The 26405-nt window shown below is 51.5% G+C and overlaps 10 protein-coding genes across 10 annotated transcripts; 5 read left to right on the forward strand and 5 right to left on the reverse strand.

Annotated features, from left to right (window-relative positions):
* Window positions 1-3021: 3021 nt before the first annotated feature.
* On the forward strand, window positions 3022-4521 carry PG997_012532 (uncharacterized protein; the record flags this gene model as incomplete). The annotated part of the gene is made up of 4 exons (XM_066816846.1): window positions 3022-3189; window positions 3274-3598; window positions 3658-3831; window positions 3890-4521. 4 exons carry the CDS (start codon window positions 3022-3024, stop codon window positions 4519-4521), a joined length of 1299 nt encoding a protein of 432 aa, XP_066662538.1.
* Window positions 4522-6840: 2319 nt separating this feature from the next.
* On the forward strand, window positions 6841-7209 carry PG997_012533 (amidase; the record flags this gene model as incomplete). The annotated part of the gene is made up of 1 exon (XM_066816847.1): window positions 6841-7209. One exon carries the CDS (start codon window positions 6841-6843, stop codon window positions 7207-7209), a length of 369 nt encoding a protein of 122 aa, XP_066662539.1.
* A 105-nt stretch (window positions 7210-7314) lies between these two features.
* Window positions 7315-7542, reverse strand: PG997_012534 (uncharacterized protein; the record flags this gene model as incomplete). The annotated part of the gene is made up of 1 exon (XM_066816848.1): window positions 7315-7542. One exon carries the CDS (start codon window positions 7540-7542, stop codon window positions 7315-7317), a length of 228 nt encoding a protein of 75 aa, XP_066662540.1.
* A 1777-nt stretch (window positions 7543-9319) lies between these two features.
* Window positions 9320-10401, forward strand: PG997_012535 (glycosyl hydrolases family 11-domain-containing protein; the record flags this gene model as incomplete). The annotated part of the gene is made up of 4 exons (XM_066816849.1): window positions 9320-9462; window positions 9525-9650; window positions 9717-10227; window positions 10294-10401. The coding sequence occupies 4 exons, from the start codon at window positions 9320-9322 to the stop codon at window positions 10399-10401; spliced, it is 888 nt and encodes a 295-aa protein (XP_066662541.1).
* A 282-nt stretch (window positions 10402-10683) lies between these two features.
* PG997_012536 (uncharacterized protein) lies at window positions 10684-11495 on the reverse strand (the record flags this gene model as incomplete). Its single annotated transcript, XM_066816850.1, has 2 exons — window positions 10684-11251; window positions 11326-11495. 2 exons carry the CDS (start codon window positions 11493-11495, stop codon window positions 10684-10686), a joined length of 738 nt encoding a protein of 245 aa, XP_066662542.1.
* Window positions 11496-12227: 732 nt separating this feature from the next.
* On the forward strand, window positions 12228-13157 carry PG997_012537 (alpha/beta-hydrolase; the record flags this gene model as incomplete). Its single annotated transcript, XM_066816851.1, has 3 exons — window positions 12228-12311; window positions 12359-12661; window positions 12807-13157. 3 exons carry the CDS (start codon window positions 12228-12230, stop codon window positions 13155-13157), a joined length of 738 nt encoding a protein of 245 aa, XP_066662543.1.
* Window positions 13158-13379: 222 nt separating this feature from the next.
* On the reverse strand, window positions 13380-20123 carry PG997_012538 (Tetratricopeptide TPR_2 repeat protein; the record flags this gene model as incomplete). Its single annotated transcript, XM_066816852.1, has 11 exons — window positions 13380-14812; window positions 14864-15142; window positions 15193-15903; window positions 15953-16160; window positions 16209-16824; window positions 16887-17056; window positions 17293-17445; window positions 17637-17795; window positions 17841-18016; window positions 18060-19213; window positions 19285-20123. The coding sequence occupies 11 exons, from the start codon at window positions 20121-20123 to the stop codon at window positions 13380-13382; spliced, it is 5898 nt and encodes a 1965-aa protein (XP_066662544.1).
* A 939-nt stretch (window positions 20124-21062) lies between these two features.
* On the reverse strand, window positions 21063-22496 carry PG997_012539 (uncharacterized protein; the record flags this gene model as incomplete). The annotated part of the gene is made up of 4 exons (XM_066816853.1): window positions 21063-21803; window positions 21942-22050; window positions 22390-22422; window positions 22474-22496. The coding sequence occupies 4 exons, from the start codon at window positions 22494-22496 to the stop codon at window positions 21063-21065; spliced, it is 906 nt and encodes a 301-aa protein (XP_066662545.1).
* A 235-nt stretch (window positions 22497-22731) lies between these two features.
* Window positions 22732-23487, forward strand: PG997_012540 (uncharacterized protein; the record flags this gene model as incomplete). Its single annotated transcript, XM_066816854.1, has 3 exons — window positions 22732-22975; window positions 23158-23237; window positions 23326-23487. 3 exons carry the CDS (start codon window positions 22732-22734, stop codon window positions 23485-23487), a joined length of 486 nt encoding a protein of 161 aa, XP_066662546.1.
* A 70-nt stretch (window positions 23488-23557) lies between these two features.
* On the reverse strand, window positions 23558-25635 carry PG997_012541 (Xaa-pro aminopeptidase PEPP; the record flags this gene model as incomplete). The annotated part of the gene is made up of 2 exons (XM_066816855.1): window positions 23558-24242; window positions 24299-25635. The coding sequence occupies 2 exons, from the start codon at window positions 25633-25635 to the stop codon at window positions 23558-23560; spliced, it is 2022 nt and encodes a 673-aa protein (XP_066662547.1).
* Between the last annotated feature and the right edge of the window lie 770 nt (window positions 25636-26405).

The raw sequence follows: 26405 nt of genomic DNA on the forward strand, positions 1-26405 counted from the left end.
CGGAAAAAACTTTCGAGGGAAAAAGCACGAAGCTTTACAAAACGCCGCGACGAGGTTATCGCCTTCGCTAAGATAAATATATAAAAAGCCTAAGAGGTTTAACGGAAACAAGCAGATAAAGCCCGTCGGCTTATCGATTAATAAATTAGGGATATAATTTACGTTCGTTATAAAAATTAAAATATTAATCGTTCCTACGATAGCTTAAATAACCCTTACGTAAAACCGTATAAAGTCTTAAATAACCCGTACGAGAACGCTTACGAGGTCGACCTCCCCGCCGAAATAAAAATTAGCCGTATAATTAATATTAATAAACTATTTAAAGTATTTTAAAACCCGATACCCGAATAACGCATTATACCCCCGGATTTTATAATAATCGATAAAAAATAAGAATATACGGTCTTAAAAGTAGTTTCCTTTAAGCTTTTAAAAGGTAAGCTTTAATATTAAATTAATTAATTAAGTTATAACCTAAACCCTATATAATACCCGGCTATTAACTTAAAAAACGCAGCTGTGCGAGTAAAAGAGTTTTACGAAGTAAACCCGAACGCGCCGAGATTACCACTTAAGTTAAAGGAATAAATTACGGCAGCAGCTAATAATAAGCTATTAAGCGATATCTTTAATAATAAGCTTCCATAAAAAGTTAAAAAAAACGTAACTGGGAGACGCCGTCGGCGCCACGGTAAATAATAAACAAAACCGGCCCTGCTAAGCCTCCGTGGAGGGGGGTAGTGTAACGGCTAAGCACGAAGCTTAGGCCTTACACCAGCTAGCGATAGACCAACGGCTATCCCCAGGTTATACGAACCCCGTCCGGGGACCTTATATAGGTGCGGCCTCCGTCCCTACCGTAGATAGCCTCTCTTTTCCTCTCTATCTCTGTTATTCTCGTTAATAGATGCACATGCCTATCGCTGTGGCTATGTCCCAGTCTGCGCTGATGCTCGCCGTGACATCGCGCTTTTTAATCCTCGACGGCCACGAGAGCTATATTTCGGCCGAATTCGAGATATATTATAAAAATAACGGCATTATTACGCTTAGTATACCTCTTTACTTTTTTTATTTATTTTAATTATTAAATATAGTATTTTAGTCGCTTTTAAAGCGCGCGTATTCGAAGGAAATCGAGCTATTTATTAAAACATCGATTAATTATATTACGAAGCTCGAGTTTTTTATCGCGTTTAAGGCCGTATATTTTACTATTTTTATAAAAGTTAATATTAAATTTAAATTTAACGTATTTAATTTAATACCTTATAACCTTAACGAGGTAATTAATAAGTTAAATATACGTTTTTAAATACTTACACTTAACTCGTCGCGTTCGAGAACGGCTAGTACTTATAACTTTTAAACGTTATTTAATCTTTAATAAATAATTAAATACTTTTTTTATTAAAAAAAATATTTATTTATTAAGAAAGCTCGTTAACGTTAATTTTAAAAGTAATAAACTAAATAATAAAAGGTATATATATAATCGTGCATAAAATAACCTTTATAAAAAATTAGATACGTATATTATAAGAGGCTAATTTAGCCCTTTCGAAGCGCCGGAGAGCTAAAAAGTCGCGAGTCCAGCTTGGAGGAGCCCTTACGATTAAGGAATCTCGAAGGCTGCAGGACAAAAAGGCAAAAGGGAAGCGGCCAGCGATTAATGAAGGCGAAAATGGTGGTTTATCGAAGAGGCGCGCGACGGGTGGCAGGCGCTATGGGATCTGCGGCGAGACAGGCCATAATGCGCGAACATGTAAAAAGGATGTAAAATCGAGTAGCGAATCGGATAGCGAGTAAATTTAGTTAATAAAGCGCGTTATAATTAAATAAATTTATATAAAAGTATTAAAAATAGAAAAAGTGTCCCGGTATATAATATATCTCGCTTACTAGTAAACCACGTTATATATTTTATATATTAAGTTTTAATTTAATAATTAACGATATTTTTATTTAAGTTTTTAAATTCTTTCGTAATAAAAAGTTTAAATTTAAACGGAGTAAAAATATTATAAGATAAAGGGTAAGGGAGTAATTACGTGTAACGCGGCTGTGAATATTATTATTTTTAGTCGTATTATTAAAAGTATTCGGTTAACGAGGTTTAAAAATATTGTTTTTATTTTTAAGTTCGTTTTTATACGTGGCGTTATTATTATTATTAGCGGTGCGATTAGTATTTTCGGTATTAAAATTTATAGTTAAAAGCGTACGATAATATATAAAATCGTTTTTTTTAAAAAAATATTAAAACAAGGCGGGTAAAAATATAAATCAATACGAATTTATATAATAAATTAATATATAATCGTATCGAATTAAAATAATAAAAAATAAAAGAGGGTAAAATATTACGATTAATAATTAATTTAATTAATATTTAATAAATATAAAAATTAAATAATTAAAATTAATTAAAATTAATTAAAATTATTAATATAAATATTAATATTAAACCTTAACCGATTTTATTAAAATAATATACGTTTAAATTAAAAATATTATAAAAAAATACGGTTTTAACTTAATACGATTAGCGTTACGCGTTATATTATAATAATAAAAAAATTATATTTACCGGTTATAATTTATTTACTAAAAAAATTTACGGTTAATTTATAAAATTAAAAAATATTCTTTATAACGTAAAGTTATATAAACCTATTTTTTTTACCTTATTATATATTTTTTACTTTTAAAAAAGTTTATTCCATAATTACGTTTTTTATTTAATATTACTACACTACCGTACTGAACCGTGCATTTTATTTGTTTACTTTTCGCTAAGATTTATAAGCAGAACGGAGCCGCGAAGCGGCGGAGTGTTGCTAGTACAATCTATGGCTGACAGCAAGCACGATCGGCGGTCGCCGACCGCCATGGACCGACGCCGGCTACCTCTAACTGCATTCCAGTGTTGACTGTCTTAATCGTCCACATACCAGAACACACCCAAGACATCGAAGCAGGCAATACTACGTACAACACCATCATACCAACAGCAACATGAACACCAGCGAGGATAAAGATATCTCGTACCTGCTGAGCCTCCAGGCTGTTCGGGACCGCTCCCGATTAGTCCTGAAAGCTGCGGGGGAAGGGGCCCTCAACAACTTCGACTACCACCCCGAGCACATGCCAAAAACCGCCGACTTTGTTCTTAGCGTCATCAGCGTAAGTTTTATCATCTTCACAACTCCAGAAGCGTCAGGCATGTTTCTACTGTGGCGTTGAGAGAGCTCATCATGAGGACAACAGCGAGACTTTGGTCCTGACCGATATACGGAGATCCCTCCACATGGTCGCTGGCAGCACTTCGACGTCGGAGGCGTTGACCGCATCACCCCGCTGCTGAAGAAATGGGAGTCGGAGGGATGCGACCCGACGGAGAGGACTCGCCGTCTGATCGACTTGTTCTTCGTGTCGGTGTTGCTTGATGCCGGCGCTGGCGATGTGTGGAATTTCAAGGAACCCACCTCGGGCAAGACGTATGGGCGAAGCGAGGGGATTGCTGTCGCCTCTCTTTACATGTTCACGGCTGGCGTTTTCAGTACGGCCGAGGGACCAAAGGAATGCGTGGACGGTATGACGATGGTGCTCTCGTGCTTTTCTAGACGGAGGGATTGCTGACTTCGGCTCTAGGTGCTGGTCTGACTGGACTTCAAGAGGACGTCTTCAACAGTTACTTCCAGATCTCTTCCGAGAACCCAATGGTCGGAGTTTCATCCCGGGTCAACCTCCTCAACAATGTGGGATCCTCGTTGCTCTCATTGCCCAAGATCTTTGGTCCAACTGGCCGACCTGGCAACCTTGTTGGTAAGTCAGAACGCCGAAAGTGATAGGTAGGCTTCACTAACATGTACTCTCATTCAAGATTTCTTGACTCAGTCGTCGAAGGAACCCCAAGTCTTAGACTATGAAGTTCTCTGGTCCGCCCTCCAGAACGTCTTGATACCCTCATGGCCAAAGAATCGGACACATGTTCGAGGCACACCTATCGGAGATGCCTGGCCACTCCAGGTGCTTGCTGATCGCAATCAGGGCGACAAAGAGCTAGGGGCCATTCAGCCATTTCACAAGCTGACCCAGTGGCTTGGCTATTCCCTCACCGTACCATTCGTTCGCGTACTCGGCTTCCGGGTCGTCAACGCGGAGCTGGGTACAGGCTTACCAGAGTACCGCAATGGCGGTCTGTTTGTCGATCTTGGTGTGCTCCAGCTCAAGCCGGCAATTCTTGAACAGGGCCGCAATGCCTCGGGCCAAGATCTGCCTTCGTACTCGGCGACAGGTGACGTTATTGTGGAGTGGCGCGCCATGACCGTGGCTCTGCTTGATGAGTTATACAAGCACGTCTCGGCTCATTTTGCCGAGAAGGGGGTACAGTTCAGCATGGCACAGATGCTCGAGGCTGGCACGTGGAAGGGCGGGCGGGAGATGGCCGCCCTCCACCGCCCGCAAACGAGATCTAGCCCTATTCTCATGGATGGAGACGGTACATTGTTCTAGATCGCGATTCGAATCTGGGTAACTAGTTATTCGCATATGGCGCACATGCTGCAGCATACGTCGAGAATGCAACCGCCTGTTTCGAGGTTGTATTCAGTGAGCCTTTGCGCTGCGCAGTCTTCGTGTATATGTGCTACTATACCATGTGCATTCAATAGACTGAGTCTAACGCCAGACAGATCAACAAGCTTGTGAGTCCGACTCCACAGACACTAGGAAGCCTCAAAAAAGAGAACCGTGGGACGAGCAGCGTCCGATCCAAGATTCCGTTAGCCGACCATCAGGAGAATATTTCGCCATTTCAATTGAGTTACGATATTTGGCTCCAGCATCAGAACCCGCAAGACCCGTGTGATATTTTCTCGTCGAAAAATTCTGGTAAGAGAACCGGGACGGCGATCCAACCCCTCCAGATACCCCTCCTTTCAGAAGGTCGTCTCCGCCACCGCTTCACACCGACACAGTCTACCGAAATTGCTGTGTCCTCGAATGGCTGGTGTTCCAAGCGCTTCCCAGACCGCCCCCCGAGGGTATTTGGCTCAGTGAGAATACTGCTGGATTGCAAGGGAGGTTTAACGTGCCCCGCCGGGACAGTACAATTGGATGCGCGCATGTGGATGTCATCCGGGGAGGAATCCGAATTCAGCAGGACGCTGCTACCCGGTGTCCGGATAAGCTATGTCTATGGCACGAACACCCGATCTGTGCCCACACTAGACGACGTGTCTCTCATCCAAAGGAGCGACAGTCGCTAGCTTATGCGCGAGAAGATAGAAAGCGGCCTAGGCGGCGCTCGAGGTGAGAGGTGACCCCGTCGTTCGACCACCTCGACCCACCAGAGGTTTAGCGGTGAAAGCCTGGACCCCTGCCTGCCGATTCCGACCTCCTCTCAACGACGGGATCCACTACGATCTCCCACATACACTGGCAGGACTATCATATAAGTGGTTGCGCTGCATGCATCTTGGTGGGCTTTCCCTTCTCTTTCCCCTTCTCCAACCACCAACCATAACTACCCCTTACGATTGACGACATGTGGCAGGCAGCTTCGCCAGTACGGAGCGCCGCCACTGCCATGTAAGTCCTGCTTGAGAGGCAACATGGCATCCATCTCGACGGCGCGGAAGGCAGCTGGGGGATCCTAGCGCCGGCGTCGTCGTCGACGACAACGACGCCGTGGGGGCTGCTATGTCTCCTCCTGGTGCTCTTCGGCGTCTCTTTCGGATGTAACGACGGTCACGACGCGTTTCTGTTTTTCCCGGTGGCCCCGCTGGCGAGCAGCGCAGCCGCCGACGCTCTTACTTTGGTTTCGGGAAGGGAATCTGCACGGTTTCTTGGAGGATCCGCCGCGAATGCGGTTGGGTACCGTCCCTCACAGCACTACACACAACTCCGCCACCATGCTGCAGCCTTGGTAGTGCGGCAACCTATGGAAAGTCCGGGTTTGGTTGTCGGTAATGGTATGTGCCCCATCAACTCCAGCTTCCTGCGGCAGTAGGGGGCCGTGGATTGTCTGTAAGAAGGATCGCCGCTGACCCAAACTTCTTGTGCAGATTCAGCCAACAAAATCGGCTCTTGGCAAACTAGAGAGTTTCTTTCGAGACCCCTTGAGTAAGCGCGCGCTCTCTCTCTCTCTTTCTCCGGCTACCCCATCAACGTTTTGCGGGGCGATCTGGTGCTAACCCCATCTCTTTAGCTCTGATGCTCCGCCATCTCGGTCTCGTGGAGTCTCAGACCTCTATTGGTCTGTCGTTGAGAAGACGAAGTTGGCTGGCAAATCAGCCGATGACAGGACGAAGTCGCCACGGTTCAAACCACTTGAATCGTTGCCTTCAACCGACTTATAGCGGTTCGGTCACCGCGATCGTGACACATCTACGTACACGCCTATAGTGTATGTGCAGTTGTAGGAGACTTTGAACACATGGGATGTTCATCAGTCCTGTCTGTTTTCAACCCGGCAACATTGCGACTCGGAAGCCCGAACAGGGAACACTATATACCCCTAGTACGGCAACGGCACAGGTTTAGGGAGAGGAAGCAGAAGTCATGGTCACGGATGCACCAAGTCGTGCAATGGGGAGCCCACTTTGGGATGAGAGTTCTTGCCTTACCGGCAGGACTCGTTCGGCATCTGGAAAGATGTTTGTGATGAGAGGAACGTACACCAACTATATTCGTAGCACCAAGAAATCTCTTTTGTCTCTTCTACTTTGCACTCTTCTGCTATTGCCATGTGACATGATGGTGATGTGTGACTGGCGCTAAGCGAGAACCTGCAATACGGATGCCTCGTGGGTTGTTTACATAGGGATTTTCATGTGCACCAGCCGCATATATTCGCTGGCCCGGCTCTTGCGAAAGGATGCAAGTCTACATGACCTAGGCATCGGTCTTGCCTCTGGTTGTCCACCAGCGAGGGGCTACCTACATCACATAGCCACGATCAACAGCAAACCCTGCACCGTTCTCCAACCCAGCCCAGACGCCCCAGCCATCGCCTCGCGCCTCGATACCAAGCGCGCACTCGGCACGTTGCGCAGGCCTTTGCACGGCATCCCGATCCTCTTGATGGACAAAATCGCGACAGGTGACCGCATGAACACGACTGCGAGCTCCTACGCGCTGCTGGGCACCACCATGCGGCTCGACAAGGCTATGCAGGGCCAGCGCCGTGCTCCTCGTTAAGACCAACCTGAGCGACTGGACGTAGTTCCGAAGCAGCAATACCACAGCCGGATGGACCGCGGTCGGCGTGTAGACGTACGGGCTCTTCGAGGAGGTCATGGTCGCCTATGGGTCGTCGAGCGGGTCGGCCGTCGGCATCGCGGCTAGCCAGGCGTCGGCCTGACATTGAAAGACCTCGTGGTGCCCAACTCGCACCACCAGGATACAGTGGGTACCATTGCTCGCACGTTTAGGGATGCGACGGCGGTGGTGCGCGAGACACTCGCCGGCTTGGACGAAAGGGATGAATGCGGCCATACTGTAGAGATACAGGATGACCAGCGTGTTGGGCATAGTGTATGGCTATACCAGGCCGTGACTGAGATTTGGACTAACAGGCAGCCGCCCCCTTTCCCCGACGGCGTCTATGGACCATCAAAGACCATGGTGCACTGGTGTACCATGGGGATGAACATTGAGGAATCATCCAACACCGACATGGGCCAGAACTCAGCTAGGCTTGTTGGGCTTGCTCGAGATCCCGACGGCCCGGATGAGTGTTATAACGGGATACTGCAGGTTCCCGACGCGGCAGGTAAGAAAAGCCACGGAGGGAAGTCCATAAACTGTAAAAAGCAAATCTTTACCCTGGCAGATCTTCTGTCGTATTCGTTTTCCTTTGGACACAGGTAGCCAGCTGTAGCCATGTCGACGTTGTGGGAAAACGGCGAACAAGTAGGTCGGGATTGAGTTACACACGAACGAATACAATGCCCAAATTTAAATTTCAAGGAACTAATATCCTTTCAATATGGGAAAAACGAGGTATCAGCTCGCATCAGTTGAGGTGATCATTCGAGCGAGGTGCCTGGGGAGCACTCTGGTCATCATCTTCTCTCCTATTCTTTGCCCGACTCCCATGTGAATAGGGGTACAGGTGACAACATCGACTGGCCGACTATCCGAAGCTGCCATGAATTTCGATGTTTAGCCAACGCAACTCGCCCGTCTTGGAGTTGAGGAGGCTTACCACAGCATCTCTGCCTTACCACAGCATCTCTGCCTTACCGCACGGTACCCAAACGTGTGATCTGTAATCTACTTGAAATCAATGAGGCGCATGGATTTCGTATCCCTTCCATCTCGAGAAGAGCTTTCATTTACACTTGCGGCCCAATGAAAAGCCATTGCATTGGTTAGCTCGCGTTTTTGTTGCCTTTAACGTACGGTGAGGCTGAGATGTGATCATCCGCCCTCCTTCCAGCTCCTATGTCATGGGTGCATCACCCGACACGCACAAACATGTATATCCGGGGGCTCTCTCAGGTCGGCGTGCATATGTCTCAAGCCACCGGAAGCCGGAGCTTTCATTTCTCCCAAATAGGAAGATTTGCTGGGCAGGCGGGGGCCCCGGGGGTTCTCAGGATAGTAATTCGGAGGCACACACGCACGCTCCTCCGCAGCCAAGCCGTCGCCAAGCCGAAGCCAAGATGCTCGAAGGGACCCAAGCTCCAGATTAACCGCTGGCGAGATCCTTGGAAATCTCCGTCCGCCGCCCGCATCGTGAACAGCCCTCTCTCATTCTAATTTTAGGAAGGTCGAAAGCAAGCCTTTTGAACAACACATCTCGCTAGACCCGCGTTCTCATGTGCATGAGACCGCCACCTGCACCCCAGTCTTGAGACACGGCGCTCTTTTACGAGAGAACGAGAGGCCCCGGACTCGGATACATGCGAAAGAGACGCGGGATGATGGGAGGGAGCGTGTCGTGATGTGGTCCCTAGCGCACCCCTCTCATCTGTCACGCCGGGGTCAGAACCTGTCATGTCAACCCAACTGAGGGATAATTCCTCCAATGAGATGGGCACGGATCCAGCTTGGCGCACCACGAACAATCTGACGATGGACTCCCGTCGTTCGAAGGTTCGTCTAGACCTAGGGATATGGCTGGTCTGCCACTCCGGTTTGCCGGAATTTGCGCTGCATGCCCGGGCAGACAAAGGACCAGGGGAGGAAGTAAGGGGAAGAACGACGACTCAGGTATATATTTAGCTGCATCCCTGGGGAAGGGACGATCAGTTTCTCGATCGAGCATCACAGCAAACTGCCATCTCAGCTCAGCTCTTTCACGATGATCGCCTCGCTCCTTGCTGTGCTGGCGGCGGCCACCGGCAGCCTTGCCTTCCCCCTGGATAACGGCAATGCCACTGAGTTCTTCGACCTCATGAGTCGTGCCACTCCCTCTGGCACCGGCACTCACAATGGATACTACTAGTAAGTAACATTGAGCCTCTTTCACCTACTCGTGTCTTGGCTGACCATGCGCCTACCTGCAGCTCCTTCTGGACTGATGGTGCCGGTGATGTGACTTACACCAACGAGGCCGGCGGTCAGTACAGCGCCCGCTGGTCCGGCAACGGCAACTGGGTCGGCGGCAAAGGATGGAACCCCGGCAGTGCCCGGTAAGTTTGCATCCTACTTACAATCTTGACCACCCCCTATCCCTAACACCGGCTTGTAACAAACAGCACCATCACCTACAGCGGCACCTACAGCCCCAACGGCAACAGCTACCTGGCCGTCTACGGCTGGACGCGCAATCCGCTGATCGAGTACTACATCGTCGAGAACTTCGGGACGTACAACCCGTCGTCGGGCGCCACCAACAAGGGCACCGTCACGAGCGACGGCGGCACGTACCAGATGGGCGTGAGCCAGCGCAACAACGCGCCCTCGATCGAGGGCACCTCCAACTTCCAGCAGTTCTGGTCCGTCCGCAACAGCAAGCGCACGGGCGGCACCGTCACCGTCGCTAACCACTTCGACGCCTGGGCCAAGGCCGGCATGAAGCTCGGCTCCCACGACTACCAGATCGTCGCTACCGAGGGCTACTTCTCTTCGGGCTCCGCGACCATCAACGTCGGCGCCTCCAGCGGCGGCGGCGGTGGTGGCGGCGATAACGGTGGCGGCAACGGTGGAGGCGGCGGTGGTGGCGGTAACAACGGCGGAGGCGGCGGCGGCGGCGGTGGTGGTGGCAATGTAAGTTCATATTAAATGCGGCATTCCCTTCTGTGGCGACGCTCAGGACTAACAAAGACTGCATAGTGCGCTGCCATGTACGGCCAATGCGGTGGTAACGGCTGGAGCGGCCCGAAGTGCTGCTCGGCTGGAACCTGCAAGGCCAGTAACGAGTGGTACAGCCAGTGCCAGTAAGAAGCTCAAATAGCAGGCGGTAGTAATTTCACGACATTGTCATGAATGTTGGGTGGGCCTTGGCAACTCTTTAAACATGATGGGTTTTTTGTACATATTCAGTTCTTGACCACGTATGAACAGATTGCCACTTCATGAACCGTATTCATTCTATTGGTGTTACTAGACTAAACGGTTTGACTCTTAGAAGTAAGACTTGTCAGCGGTAATGATAAGAGTTGGAACTTTGCTTGATCTCCAACCGAGTCGGCTATTGATGCATCTCGTCTGCTTGGTTCTCTGTTAGTCCTTCCTCTCCATGTAAGGCTGGCATGCCTCATAAATGTCCTTGAAGCCGGGATACTTGGAGATCCTCTTAAACACACCCTCGTCCACCGTCCTCGCGCACTGAAGCGACCCCGCGATGAAGAAGTCAGTGTAGCTCGGCCGCGCGCCGAGCACGAAGGGCCCCTCGGCCTTGCGGGTCTGCAGGAACGCGCCGAGGCCGTGCAGCTCCTCGTCCACGGCGTCCCAACGCTGCTGCTCCTCGTCGGTGCCCTCGCCGAGCAGGTCCTCGAGCGGGCGCCCGATCGAGGCCTCGCGCGTGCGGCGGAAGTACTCCTGGCTGCGCGGCGACAGGATCCGGACCTCGCGCGGCATCAGGGACTTGGTCATGACGGGGCCGACGACGGCGCGCGCCCGCGCCCCGATCTCGCTGCCCAGCTCCGACGTCAGCGGCACCGGCGGGTCCGGGTACGTCGACTCCAGGAACTGCGCGATGGGGATCGAGCCCATCAGGTGCGTGGCGGTCGGGACGTGCTGGATGGCTGGGACCGTGTACTTGCGGCCGGTCTCGTTAGGGGGCAAGCCGCTAGAAGACATGGTTACTACCTAAACCAAGGAGTTCTGGCATGCGTGGTAGGACGTGATTGAAGGGGGCATTACATCTCTTTCAGTGTGGCCTCGATGTCTGGGAACTCGAGGAAGACGGTCTTGTACGGAATTCGTTTGTAGTTGAGCATTAGGCGGGTGCACCAGACAACTGGCGAAAAGCAGACGTTCTTTGTACAAGCCAGGTCGTACAAGACGATCTCGGGGGTCCCTTGTGCGGCCATGTTGCAATGTAGATCCGATTGCGAGATTGCGTAAGTACCTACTGAAGTGAAAGTGCTGTTGGCAAGTAAGACGGGAGAAGTGGAGGCGCTTGATTGATGGGTTGAATACATGTAGGCAAGGCAGCAGAGGTCACACGAGATTCCGACTTATCAATGTATCTACATGTATCTACATGGAAAGTACCTAAGTAATCTGCAGCTACTAGTACCCCTTTCTGGGCTACTACCTTGATTATACCACGACAAGACAAGGGGTTTGAATGTATCATCTGGCTGCATGGATTTGTAAGTCCGACCAGAGCTTTTCGTAGATTATTCCAACGATATAACCTAGAGTCGTCGAGTCCCTCTCTGGACAATGGCCATCAGCAGCTGGACACACCCCGGAAAAGTGCCAATACGCATGAGGGGGGCCCAGTTTACCTGCACCTCTTGATACTAAGAATATCCCACGATTCGTATACCTCTTCCACTCAACAGCTTTGCATGCACGCCGATGGATACTATTACTTATTCGGCCATAATTTCGGTGTACCTAAGAGATATTCCTATTACTGTAGCGAGACAACCGGAGACGGGTGAAAGAACCAGCCGAGGTACGAATGACCTTGGGTGTGTGCATCTACATATTTAATCCCGTGGAGTGCAGGCCTATTCTAGGATTGCAGACCTCTTCTCTTCCCACCCCAGAAACACAGCACAAAATCGTCCACCTCATATATTGCTACTACAATGGGAGCTCCTTCCATCATCGCTATCCCAGGAGCCTCCGGGCTGCCAAAGCACCTCCAACCCGTCGTCGATGCTATCGCGAAGGTGGCATCGACATCCAGGCCCTGCATCTCCCCAGCGTCGGTCTCGAGAGCGGCGAAGTCCGGCCGGGCCCGCCGCCGACCCTGCAGGACGACGCCGCCTTCATCACCAAGCACATCGCCAGCCTGGCCGACGCCGGCCGCGACGTCCTCCTCATCGCGCATTCGTACGCAGGTGCGCCGGCCAGCGAGGCCGTGAAGGGATGGAGCAAGACAAGTCGCCAGGAGCAGGGCCTCGAGGGCGGGGTCATAAGGATCGCCTACATGACGTCTCTGGTTCCTGCACTGGGCCAGGCCCCTGGCAGCATACTGGCCGAAGTACCGGCAGAGAACCAGATTGCAACGGAAATCGATGTTCGTTTTCTCTCCTCTTCATAACTCCTCTTCACTCTTGCCTTGTCAACCATAGTCATGCACTTCCCGGTATCCATTTCATCGGCACTGGATCGGATTTTTTCCCTCCATCTTCCTGGCGTAGAACTAATTATGGATGATTCAGGAAAATGGCTGGATGCATTATACAGATTTCTCCAAGATGGCTGAACGCTCGTTCAGCAAATTCCCGCCGGAGGAAGGACTGGTATGGGCTCATACGCTGGTGAGACATTCGGCAGCTAGCTTTGCCAGCCCCCTGACCTATGCTGGATACAAAGACGTGCCCGTGTCCTATTTGTTCTGCGAAGATGATCATCTCATTCCGCCATTCGTCCAGCAAAAGAGAATCGATATGATTGAACGAGAAACGGGCAAAAAGGTCGACGTCACAAGGATTGATAGTGATCACGTCCCCACAATCAGCCGTACGGAGCTCGTCATTGACTGGATCATCAAGTTGGTCGAAACGAAGTAAGCTGATAGGGGACTCTAGCTTGGATTGTTGTGTTGTCCTGTGTCTCCGAGTGCATATATGTGGTTTATCATAGATTTACAACCCTGGACGATATGTTATCAGGACTTGTCAGAGGCTGAGCCTTTCCGTTGTTCCCAAGTGATATACGAGATCGTAATAGGGATAGCATGACGTGTGTTCAGATTCCAGGGAAAGCAATGGGCTTATATGAACGCACTCAAACTACCAGAACCCACTTGACTCCCTCCTGAGCGGCAGTCTCTTCTGTCCGGTACGCTGCCGGAAGAACTCCTCGCTTTCGTACATCTTGGCGAGCTTCAGGCGGGTGGACTGGACGTCCTCCTCTGAGTACAGCGCCGTGTTGCCCAGCTTGGCTTCGATTACCTCGTCGAAGATCTTCTCGGCGCGCTCGAGCGCCTTCTCGCGCCCCTCCTCTTCCGACAGCGACGACAACGGCGCCACCGTGTTTGCCTTGACCTTAACGGGCCGCTGGTGCGCGCGCCGCCGATAGCTGAGCGCATGGTTCTCGCGTGTCGCAAGGTAAATGGGGTGCGACGTGCCGAGTGCGCCGCGCATGGTAGTAAATGCGTCGCGATACATGGTCTCGGCCTTCTCGAAGTCGCCCTTACCATCCAAGAGCGCGGCGTACTTTGCTTGCGAGATGGCCGTGCTCGGGTGTGCCGGGCCTAACGTCGCCTGCTTCACTCGCACCGTGAACAGGAAGAGGTCTTCGGCCTGGGCAAAGGCGCCTCGGAGCTGTAGGATCTGGGCCAGCTCCTCCGCCGCGTCGAGTGTCACGGCGTTATTGTCACCCAGCAGCTTTGAGTACGAGAGGTGAGCACGTCTGTAGAGCGCCTGCGAGTCGTCCAGCTGGTCCAAGTTCTTCATCGTGGCCGCAAATTTGTGCACAGTGAAAATGGTTCTTCCATCCACAGCCCCCAGGTCCTTCTCTTGGTGCTCGTCGAGAATCCGCAACTGCTTTTTGACGGTTTCGAAATCCCCCTTTGCCGCCTCTCCCAAAGCTTTAGCTAGCGCGACTGTCCTACCCAATCGACTGTCCTCGCGTGACACCTCGGCGGTTTCAATTCGGTCAAGCATCTTTCGAGAGGCATTCAGGTCGCCTCTCAATTGGTATAATGATGAAAGCGCCATCAGTGTTTCTGCTTTCTCCACTGGGGCCATTTGCTTGGGGCTCTCCAGTGCCAGCCTGAAGCATTTTGTCGCCTCAGCACCGGCCCCGTGTCTCATGAACAGCCCGCCGAGGACATGCCACTCTATCTCCTCGTACTTCTTAGAGTCACTCTGGAGGAGGCTAGAAAGGTCGAAACATGCTTTGGCATGCGGCATGATTTGCCGTTCAGCGGCCTGAACCTCCTGTAGACCCGAATTGGCGTCTTGGAGACGGATGAGTCGGACGCAACAAAACGTGGCCATCCAGGTGCTGCGGACTTTCCGGTCTTTGTTTGTCATCCAGGTATTCTGTATCCAGTTTCTCGCACCCTTCTGCAGTAGGAATTGATCGACGGAGCTGGCCATTTCGCCCGTCAACAACGTCCCGGACCAGGAGCTACCCTTTGGGACGCGAAGAAGTACATTGTTGTCCTCCAAGTCTTTCAGGACTGGCCTAAGCTTCTCTGTGTGGTTTCCAAGCGATGCTATTGTAATGTAAGTATGTAAATCATAAAGGTACGCAAGGCAGATCTTACCCCAGCTATCTCGGCGTTCATCAAGATGGCTCAGCTCTTGTGTGATTTTCTCGATGAACCCAAATGGCAGTGCATGCGATGATAAAATCGAACAGACTTGTAGTAGACCAGATGTCAGAGGCGAGCCACTCGACAGCCCATCAAGGAAGGAGTCAGGATTCTGCAGTAAACTGAGGAACTGCTCTGGCGTCCTTGCGCGGTCCTTAACGTAGGTGGCAGCACAGGATATGGCCAGCGGCTGTGACCCGAGTGACTCGACAATTTCCTTGAAGAGGTTCTCTACGCCACCGGGATTAGACAATGCAGACTAAAATCGAAGGGCAACTGACCTGTCTTCTCGCCGTCAGAGCAACGACTGCCACTGAGTTTTTGGAACAACTCAATGGCATCATCCTCTGCCCATTGAGGCACTTCAATAGTCTTTCCCCATGGACAGTAACTCCGTTCCTCCGATATGAGAATCATCTGGCCATTCCGTGACAGGGGAAGGAATTCCAAGAAGTTGTATTCTGGGTGAACGTTGTCGAACACTAGGAGCCAGTTGTTGCCTTCTCTCAACAACCAGTCCTTGGCGCCCTTGATAGCCGACTGTACATCGACAGGCTCAAGGCGTTTTATGCTCTCCCCCTCAAGCATCTCTTCGATATTGCGGATGCCTAGGTGTTTCTCGACTCGGGCTCGAGCATCCCGCGGGTTAGGTAGTTTCTTGGCGAAATACTTTTCGGCATAGTAATTGACAATAGTCTTCAAAAGGTGCAGGTATCCCGTGATCACAGTCTCACGGCTTTCCGCATCAATCCAGAAGCTGAAGCACACCGAGTCTTCAACGCTTGCGCAGTAATTGCGGGCGAGTGTGGTCTTACCCACGCCTTGAGGACCGAACAATGTCACTATGTTGAAATCGGTGTCCTTGCGTTGTTCTTGCAATAGATTCCTGAGGTTGCTGGTAAGCCCCGAGCGAATATCAATCTGGGCACTGCTTTCAGGGATGGTCGAGGGGATATTGAAGTCGGTCTGTAGATAAGCGATGTTGTCACCTCCTGTGCGAGGTCAGACAAATCCAGATAGAGTAGGTTCAAACACACTAACCAAGCATCAACTTTAGAGACTGCTGTCTCCTAAGCTTTCTAGCTGCCCTGCCCCTTGCGTCGTCCAAGACAGTTCTGAACCTGCCCATGAACTTTCTATAACACGGGTCATTTTCTCCATCGAACTTGACCAGACCAGTGTGTTTCCTCTGAAGTGTGAGCCTGCTTACATCGCTTCCGGCGTAGAAGGATTGCGGCTCACCCACAACCTATCTATAATCAGCTCAAAGGCCTGTGTGTCACACTGAAAGACTTACTATATCTTTGATCCCTCTGAATGATGTTTTCTTTCCCTCATACACTTCAAGAACTCGAATCTCCGACCGGATAGGCTTATATGCTTCCAGTTCGTTGTCGAGCCACTTTGCGTCGTTCTCCAGTGTAGTGCCCGAGCGATTCGCCCATGTGTCATGGCCAGCACCGAGCCAAGAAACCTTTTGGATGACATCCGCTAGGGACTTGGGTTCGGTATCGTCATTGGGCGTCCCAAAGAAGACGACACCTCCGGTCAACAACTCAATTGACCGTAGACCCAGATCATGTGACTCGCTGGAGAAGATAAGTGCCCTCTTCACAATTAGACCCCCTAGACTGTGGGTAATGAAGACGATGGGCCTATCAGCAGGTGTCTTCGACCGGCGGCGATGGTCGGCAATGGCTTGAACCAAGCTATGCGCCCTACTGTAGAGAACCTGACGGACATGGGTATGCGATTCGAAGATATCCGGATCATAAGAATAAGTGAGAATGCGGATTCCTTTCCCGCATTCATCTTGCGCTAGCCCTGCTTCGAGCCAGTTTTGCCGTCGTAGCGTTCCGGTGCCCCATGTCCATGTTTTGAACCCCCGGGCTAATCCATGAACCGCAACGACACTGTAGCGCATGTCAGTGACCACATATTATGGTTGAGAGTCGAATGTCTAGTATGTTCTTACTCGATTAATGGCCCTTCTGCTCCCAAGGGATTATGAACCACTTTCAGCTCGTCGTCGACTCGCCCTGAGTTTGCCGAATCACTTTTCAGGATGGATCTTGCTCTCTGCAAGAATCCAACCGAGTTGGGTCGTGGTTCAGGTGCCATGAGCATGGCATGACCGCGAAGGCACTGTTGATAAATTGTTAGAAGGCTACAAAGCGAGAGGGCAATAACCCTCTTACTATATCCTCAATCAATCATTCAGTTCACGATTCCATAATACGTCCCAGTATAGCACCACCATCGAATGTCGCTGTGGAGGAGTACGCGGGAATACGTTGAATGTTGCATAAATGGGAAGTGGAAAAACTGCCGGCGGGTGAGACAGCCTTCTTTCAGCTGAGCGAGGTGGCGCTGTCACTCACTGCGACTGTGTGACAGAGCCATGGGAGTCCCGGAAGTTGCTGCAATTGGGGGTGTCTGCAGGTTTGCTTCGCCCAATCAAGGGGTGCGCCCAGCATGCCACACAGGAAGTCGAGCCACCCGGAATTCGCTCCGTAGGTAAGTAGAAGAATGCCCTGATTTTAGAATTTCAGGCTGTGCCGGCCTCAGGCGATCAAACGCGCAGTTCAAGGCAAACTGCTGCGTACAGTAAGATGGAAATGGGTTCGAATGCCAAATATGCAGATTGTCGGATGCATAAGGCGAAAACTCATTGATTGTGTTTGGTGCTAGGAAACTATGGACGCCACATCATAATTTGTGCTACCTGGTTAAGAGCCCACGTCAACAGCGGAAGGCAAGTGCACTGCCAAACATCTATCAACTTGCCAAACAGCAAGCACCCGTAGAAGCCCAGTGGCCACTCCTTCCAGTCCAGCAGGCGACCTCCCAGAATGGCCTCCCGCCCAACCCAAGCGCCGGAATCCTATAATCCCACGACAGGGCGTTTCACCGTCAAAAATGAACAAACCGCGCCACCAGAGAAAGATACATTTACTGGATTTATGGGTTCGCCCCTGACAAGTTCCCCGATGCCAAAAGTAAGCTCAAGGTCGGAACCGCCCATTACCACGGGATATATAACGTGATCATTAGGATGGTCATTAGGTACAGCACGGTGCATGCTGATTGGGAGATTTCGACATTCTAAAAAACATGATTAAGTACAATTAGAAGAATCCGATATTACCATTTGCGAAATTTGGGACCAAATCCAGCGAGTTGGGCTTTTCCAGCGCATCCTCGTACACGGAGCTCCCGTGCGACCAGTACTTCATATCCCTAGGACAGCTCTTTACCCATTCCTGCGGCATCCAGTTACTCTCAACTCGGAAGCCCAGAAATATCACGTAATCATTAGCGCTGAGTTCAATAAGAAACTTGCGCAGCATCTGGATCGTGTTGCCTCTGTTCTTGATCCTTGCTTGAGAACTGCCGTAGGGCGGCCTGAACACGTCATCCAGGCCGTCGATTACATGAAGAGTGCCACCCAGCGCGCGTGGCAGACGGTGGCCGAGCAAGTACCCGTGGGTATGCCTCGACTCCTTATGGTGTGGTCTCGGCAGCGTTGTAATGCTACGTGTGTTGTCCTGTGGAATCTCCCGATATTGGACCTCGTCAATAAAATTTGTACGCAGCCACATCTTCGAGAGATTCTGGATCGTCTCTTTCATCTTTTCCTGGTGTTCTTCGGAATCGCTGGCGTAGACGATGCGATACACCTGGAGGTAGACTTCCAGCTCGAAAAGGAGTAAGTTTAGCGGGATAATACCGCCACCGTTATCCCGTGATGGTATGTGTTGCTTCTGCTCCGCGCGACGAAAGATCTGGGCATTGAACCGTGGCGAGCCGAAGATATATCTTGTGCATGACTTCAGCGTCTCGGAAAGCGACTGCCTTGGCGCCACGGGCTTGATCGGGTTATCGCGCGAATAGTACACAAAGAGGAAGTCGTCGCGGTATTGCCTCGCACCGGGCCATCTTTCAGGCGCTGATCGGATCGCTCGCCGCGCGCTATGTATGGCAGCTTCGAAAGATTCGTCCTCTCGGAGGAGCTGTGTATAGAATGCATAGTTGAAAGCCGATACACAATCAGTTCCTGTAGGGCCCCAGACAGCGCACACCCCACGGACGTTGGAGTGTACGAGTTGCCGGGCCATGCTATAAACACTGCCGGCCTCTTCATAGGCCGACCAACAAGTCGTCATCACGACATGCTCGATGAGCTCCAAATGCATGAGCCTTGCAACGTCCTTGATGTCTTCACTGACAACCCCTTTGGGGCTGCCATGTTTTCCGGTAGCGAAGACGAGTCGGGAGACCGATCTTTTCCCGAGAATGTCCCTGTAAGACAGTGGAGGTTAGAACACGATACTAGGGTGCATGTTGAGATCCTCATAAAGTAAAATGCATACTCATCTCCGTGCAGATCAAAGTGCACGATGTTGAAGTGCATTCCTTGTCCGCGCCTCGAGGTCAAATGATGTCTAAGGCTCTGCAGCGATCCAGGTCGCACAACCTCGAGCAAGACACGCGTTTTGGCGCGATTCAACATCCATTGCAACCTCATCAATGGCTCCTGGGTCAGCTCAGGGCCGACATCTCGGTTCCTCCCCATCTTGGTCAGATCGCGAGCTACCACTAGCAAGATCTTTATAGTGCTGACACCATGCAGCTTACTTTTCTGCACTTCTTCCAGCTCTTCAAGGTAAGGCTTCCTCACGACATTTTTCGCATCGACTACGCGCGAAACAGCCAGAGTATAGCCGGATGGCCAGCCTTCCCCCGGACAGGCCGTCTCCAAGAGTTCCCACTTGAGGCATTGTATACTCAATACGGGGTGGGGGAAGTGATGTTCGTTTACACGCTCTTGGTCAATTATGTAGATGATGCATCCGGTAGATTCTCGACGGAAAGCCCGACGCTGAGTCTGTCTGTAAGAGTCGAGCTTCAAAGTCTCCCACAGACTCTGCGTGTAGGCGGCTAGGTCGTCGTGCCATGCGCCAAGGTCGGCATGTTCGTTAGTGGCGGCCCTGCCCAGACGAGCAAACTTCCGCGCGAGTACGTGGGCGGATTCGCGGACATAGTCGTTGAGCTGGAGCTTGTAGAAGGCTGGAGGACGGGGATCGTGAATGATAAATTCTTCGATATAGAATTCGTTGATCTGGAGTCTAATCTGCCATTGTCGAGAGCCGGTGGTGGGGTCGGGCCGTTCCGTCGAAACGTCTGTCACGTAAATCTTATCCAAGTTCATTGCAAGCAGGTTGGTTACCTTATGTTAGGGCGTGGATAACTGGGCCTTCAGTAACATGCCATATCTCGCGACCTTCCTTTCGGGCTCTGATGCGAGAACAGGAGAGACTCGAAGTTGCGAGAGACCAGTTTCCTGTCAGTCTCTGCCTGTGTTGCGCGGAGGAAAACCAGCCGCAAGAGAAAGAAAGGGACACCAGGATGGGGTATGCGGCTGGGGTCGCTGGGCCCTTGGAGGAGCCTCAGCCGTCAAAGGGGTTCGCAGATGCGATGTACAGTTGCGATTTCCCCAGACGAAAATTCCAGGCTACTGCACCTCGACCCATCTCCAGCCAGTCTACCCCAACTCCAGGGACAGGGACAAGGGCAGGGACGCGTTTGCCCCTCGTCAAGGCGTTCACTTCCAGTCCGTCTCGCTGATTGCTTGCTTGTGTAATTACCTACTGAAAGTACCTCGCGGATTGGCTGACACGCTTCAATGTTGTTCAAGCCACTACGAATCCAACATGACTTCCAGCTTGTTTTTCACCCAAGGCGGATTGTCGCCCGTGTGAGCCCAGCTGAAGAAAGCCATCCGCTTTATCTATTATTGCAAACAAATCCGTCGGGTTACTCGAAGAGGGCATCGGCCAGAACGGGGGCGCAGTTACCGAGTGCGTGACTGCTCATTCGCCGTACCGCCACCCAGGCTGTAGAAACCCTGCCATCTCATTCGTGCGACTCTACGCCCTGCCGTTATGTGTGAAGTCATACCGGAATTCTTGCAGGTTTCACAGAACAGGCCTCCAAGGAGAGTCGCAATGTAACACTCAAGGAACGAGTCGTCCCATCGAGACGTACAAGGGCGACATCAACAACATTGAGACGGAATAAATAATACCCAAATACCAACAGAGATTGTATAGCCCATTCTTCATCGCTACCAGACACCAATCCAAGCATATTATTCCTCCCCCAGCCTTGCCGGGAGCATAACACTATGGGTACCATGCACAACCTCAAGTCCCGACCCAGGACGCCCATCTTCCTCATCAGCGAGCCTATCCTCGCCAGTGAGTACCGCGACAAGCTCATGGGCGCCTGCGTCGTGAAGCCCTACGACCCGCTCTACGCCTACTCCTCCTTCAGGGGCCCCGTGCCTCTCGAGCTGCAGCCGGGGATCGACCCGCGCCCGGTCGACATCGAGAACTACAGCAGCGTCCTGAACCGGAGCTCGAGCACGAAAGTCAAGGCGACCTTCGAGCGCATCATCAACGCCTTCTTCGAGAAGGACGGCAGCTCGACCGAGGCCCGCCACGCCGCCACGGCCAAGTGGTGGAAGATGGACAGCCCGCACGAGCAGATGGACGGCCTCATGGAGGACCCGGCCTACAAGGACTCGGTCCTGCGCCTGCTCGACCGCAACCCGGGCGAGAAGTTTGTCTACTTCGTCACCAACATCCTCGTCCTCTCCACCCTCAAGGTCGAGCGGGGCGCCGGGCGCTCCACCAACGCCGGCGTCGACGTGGGCGTGCCCGACCCGCACACCGGCAACACGGTCGCCCAGCTCGGCGCTGAGCACGGCGCCTCGACCAAGCGCAGCGTCAGCGCCGAGTTCCGCCACGAGATGATTGTAGGCCTGGGCGTGTATCCCATCAGGCGGCGGGCGGAGAAGAAGAAGGGCCGCGGCGCCGGTCTTCGGAGCCTATTCCGGGGACGAAGGAAGGGGGACGAGGGCGATGGAGAGAAGATGGCGACCGGACGTGGTTATCGGGATGAGCCCATCACCGAGAGGATCCTGCACGAGATCAAGATGGGCAACTCCATGGCCGAGCCTGCGGACCATGCGCAGTTCATGAGCCACAAGGGGAGCACCGAGTCGTCGCCGAATGCCAGTTCGGAGAGCGTGCTGGACTTCGAGCTCTACTTCCCCGATTAAGGTGTCCTCTCTTCTGATTAAGCACACGCGTTTAGATACCCCCAGGTTTTTTTTACAGCATATGCTTCTCTCTCTTTCTCATAGAACTATGTACTGAGCATGGAGTTGGAACTATATCATTTGGTATGCTTTTGTGTACAGCCAAATGAGAAAACAGTATGGCTATGCACCAGAGGCTGTATTTCGATTGGTTACGAATCTCATGAGATATGTCTTTATAGTTTAGTCTGATGCTACGGCCAGGGTTGGACAGAATTCGAAATTGTTACAACTCAAATGTGTCGTACCAGATCTTGCATATCAAGTCAAAAGGGTTTGAGCATCTCAACCAACACACCATTGTTTACATCACTCCTCGAAGACCGAGTCGATACGCCCATCGGCACTGTGAATTCGTATGCGTGGGTGCGAGTGTGGATGCGACCTGTTTGCTTACCTCTGGTTGTCTCTGGAGAGCATCGCGACCAAAGTGTGGCCCACCGAGCCCCCGACAATCGCAATTAGCGCCCGAGCCTCGGTACATACGGGCCAGTGACGTCAAGAAAAAAGTACCCGAACCATCATAAGAAGGGCAGTATCAACAACACGGCCAGACTCACTACTAGCATCTCATCCACACCAAAGGCACCACTCGGCCTTGCAGTAGGAACACCCAATTAGCACAAACTCCCGGTCAAAGGCACCAGCAAAAGCCATGTCGGCACTTCTCATAAGCCGCACCGCGCTCCGTCGCACCGCGCTGCTGGGCACGGGTCTCAGCTTCTCCCTAGGCACCGCCGTAGCACTGCAAGAGCATCGCCGTCCGCTGCGTATGGATGCGCTGTCCGTACCGCGACCCTTCGCGTCTCAATCAGCAGAGACGCGTCCTGTAGCGGCGACCAAGGAGAAGGGTCTAGATCCCGAGATGCTCAGGCAGCTGTCCGGTGGAAGTATTAGCGGTAAGCGCCCTCCTGTCTTTCTCTAGATTTGTGCATGCCACACTTATCATCCGGTAGACATAAGTTTGTCTCGTTTGGCTTGATCAGATCATTCAATGGGGCTACGGACTCTGCAAACAACTTACCGGCCTTCTTCAACTTGATCTGGGTGTATGAAGCTAATTCTAATACCTCCGGTCAAGGCTTCCTGGCTGGGCTCATGGTCAGCGTCTTTTCCAAAACGTTAGTATTGCTACTGGGTATTTCCGTAGTCATCGTTCAGGTAAGACACTCGGCAATGATCACAGCCTGAATGTTTGTCTTCAGGCTCTCTAGGTATGTTTGGCTAACGTCTACTGTGTCCCGTTCAGGTTGCCGCCAGGTACGGAGTTGATCTCGTCGACCAACTGCGGGTGAAACAGCGAGTCAAGAACTCGCGTGTCCTAGAAGCACTGCGCAAAGACCCGGCTTTCAAGCTGAGCTTTGGCTTCTTCTTTGCCGCTTCTGCCTTCCTTCGCTTCGGGAACGCCTAGGGATGTCTTGTAGCTCAAGAACTGCACTTGGCTGACGGAGGAACCGAGCCGGTGTTTTATCCTTGGCAGATTAGTAGGGTCCAGTTTCCTTCTTCAGCCAGTTCAATACGACCTCATCCTGGAAGAATCCGTGTGTTTTGTCCCAGATTTCGGCGTTGTACGCGTTCAACCAAGCAATCTCTCCGTCTGTCAGCAGGCTCGTATCGATAAGCTTACGGCAGTAGGGCACCATTGTGACGTGCTCGAAGCCCAACCAGGGTTTGTCACCGAATGAGTGCTTGGTCTTCACCTCCTTGACCATGATGATGTTCTCGATACGAATACCAAAAGACTCGTCCTTGTAGAATCCAGGCTCGTTGGAGATGACATTACCAGGAGCTAATGCCACTTCGGCAAACTGCACCCTAGTGCCAATACCGATTGGGCCTTCGTGGACGTTCAGGAAGGAACCTACGCCGTGACCAGTTCCGTGACGATAGTCCAAACCAAGGTTCCAGAGGTGTTGTCGTGCTAGACAATCCAGAGCAAACCCAGTAGTGCCTTTAGGGAACACCGCCTTGTCCAGAGCGATGTTTCCCTTCAACACCAGCGTGTAGGCTTCAATCTCTTCTGACGTGGGGGTTCCGAAGTGCAGAGTCCGCGTTGTGTCAGTTGTGCCGTCTAGGTATTGAGCTCCTGAATCGCAAAGGTAGATGGCGTTCGGGTCAATCGTGGCGCAGGCTCCTTTCTCAGGCTTGTAATGGATCACAGCGGCACTGAGGATTATTAGACGTCAATTGCGATTGGGGAGTTTGACAAGCGGTAGACTTACTTTGCGCCGGTGGAGGAAATAGTGTCGAACGACAAGCCGATGTAGTGTTCCTGTTTCTTGCGAAGGGCCTCGAGCTTGTCGGCGGCATCCACTTCATCCAGGGTGGACTTCTTTGCGATAAGCTCTTGCTCAAGCCATGCAAAGTACTCGATCAGGGCGGCACCGTCTCGGACATGGCAAGCCCGCATACCCTCCAACTCAGCCTCGTTCTTGACTGCTTTGGAGTCGCCAATAGGACTTCTCATTTCCTCCACCATCTCGTCTCCTCCCAGGGCACGCTTGAGAGCCCATGATGCCCTGTTAGAGATGAGGAACTTCTGCGATTCGCCCGTCTTCGCACTGTTGGTCTGCTGGCATTTCTGGCCCAAAGATGTAACCTCCTCAAACACGGCATCGTATGGCTTGATAACCACTCCAACCTCAGCTAGAGCAGCCTGGTATTTCTGGTCCAGTTTTGATGAGTCGATATAGAGCGTGGTGTCCTCGGGTGTCACCACGGCATACGAGAAGAAGACAGGGTTGTAGGGGATGTCGCTGCCACGGAGATTGAAAAGCCAAGCGATCTCATCCAACATGGAAACGACAAAGCCGAAAGCCTTCTTCTTCTCGAGCTCTTTGCGCAATTCAGCGAGCTTAGCCTTGACGTCCCTGCCAGAGTACTTATCCTCGAGAACGAAGACTGGTTCACTGGGCCGCGAGGGCCGCTCGCCGGCCCACACCTGATCGACCAAATTTCCCTGAATGGGCACCAGCTCCTTTCCACCTTCCTTCTTGATCTTATCGGAAAGCTTCTTAGCTATTCCCGCAGTCAGAAGGGTTGGGTCGACGGCAACACTCTTGCCCCCAGCAGCCTGTTCGGCGCACCATTCTTGCCATGTTGGTACGTTTTCGATTCCCTGCTTCAGCAGAGTCCAGTTGTCATCCAGCTGCTTGGAGGCCTGGTTGAAGTAGCGGCCGTCGGTAGCCAAAGCAGCCTTATCGTGTGTAATAACCGCGCAGCCAGCAGAGCCCGTGAAGCCCGAAATGAACGCTCGGCGGGCGTCGCAGGCGGCAATGTATTCGGAGGAGTGGCTGTCTTCGGACGGCACAACATATACATCGACATTATGCTCCTTCATGAACTTCCGCAAGGCGGCAAGCCGGCTTGTAGTGTCGACCTTATCCATATCGACTGTTGTACTGTATGTTCGGTATCGATGATGATGTGAGGGGATTGCGAGTAGCGAGGGGATCGGGCGAAGGGATCGACACTTGAGGTGATAGGATATCGATAGCAGAGGCGCAGCAAGTCTGGGCAAGCTCCTCGATAGAAGGGTTAGAGGTCGAAGAAGTCGCATGAGCGAGTAGATACCTAGCTAACAAAGGCCGAGACTCTTATCGACTGTCCTCGGTCGTAGCTCTAGTCTACGGTCGCTTGCTAATGCGCGTACCTGTTGAATGAAGCAACCGGTTGGTTTGAACAGGCGTGTGGAACAGGCGATAATGATGCTGATGTTGAAAAATGCTACAATTGAAGAAGCTATTCCAAAACTGAATTACTGGTAGTAGAAATGTCCCTCCTTTCTTGATGAAGGGTGTTGTTCATTTGTCCAAGTTGGCGTTTATGCGCAATCCCCTAGCCAGGCAAGGAAGGAGCGAGCACAATGGAGGGGCAATGCCAAGCGGCGTATACCTAAGCCCAAGAAGTCATCTCTAGTTGGTGTACCTGCCCTGCCGCCTTCGCTCTTTCATCCCACTAGGTACTTCCTGGCTTCAGTTATAAAGCTGAGGTTAAGCGACAAGCTCTCGGAAACTTTCTTTCTGTCGCTGACTGGGAGATGTAGAAAGACTTGAAGGCACTGCATCAAAATATATCCCATGGACAAAGTTCGGTTCAGTTGACAACAGGTTAAGGTGCAGAAATGTTGAAATTGGTTGAAAGGGAAGTAGGTACTGTACTTCCCTGCCATCAATTGATTAGCTTAAGCTTGCACACATGTCCAATTTGACTCCATAGGCAAAGTACCTTTTCACGGCCGTGGATTTTGACAAACCACTTCAGGTTCTGGGCTTAAAAGCCGAACATCATTGACCCCTTGAAAACTACAGATAGACAACATGCCTCCAT

This window comes from Apiospora hydei, assembly GCF_038363865.1.
Source record: "Apiospora hydei strain CBS 114990 chromosome Unknown utg000009l_segment0_segment0, whole genome shotgun sequence".
NCBI lineage: Eukaryota > Fungi > Ascomycota > Sordariomycetes > Amphisphaeriales > Apiosporaceae > Apiospora > Apiospora hydei.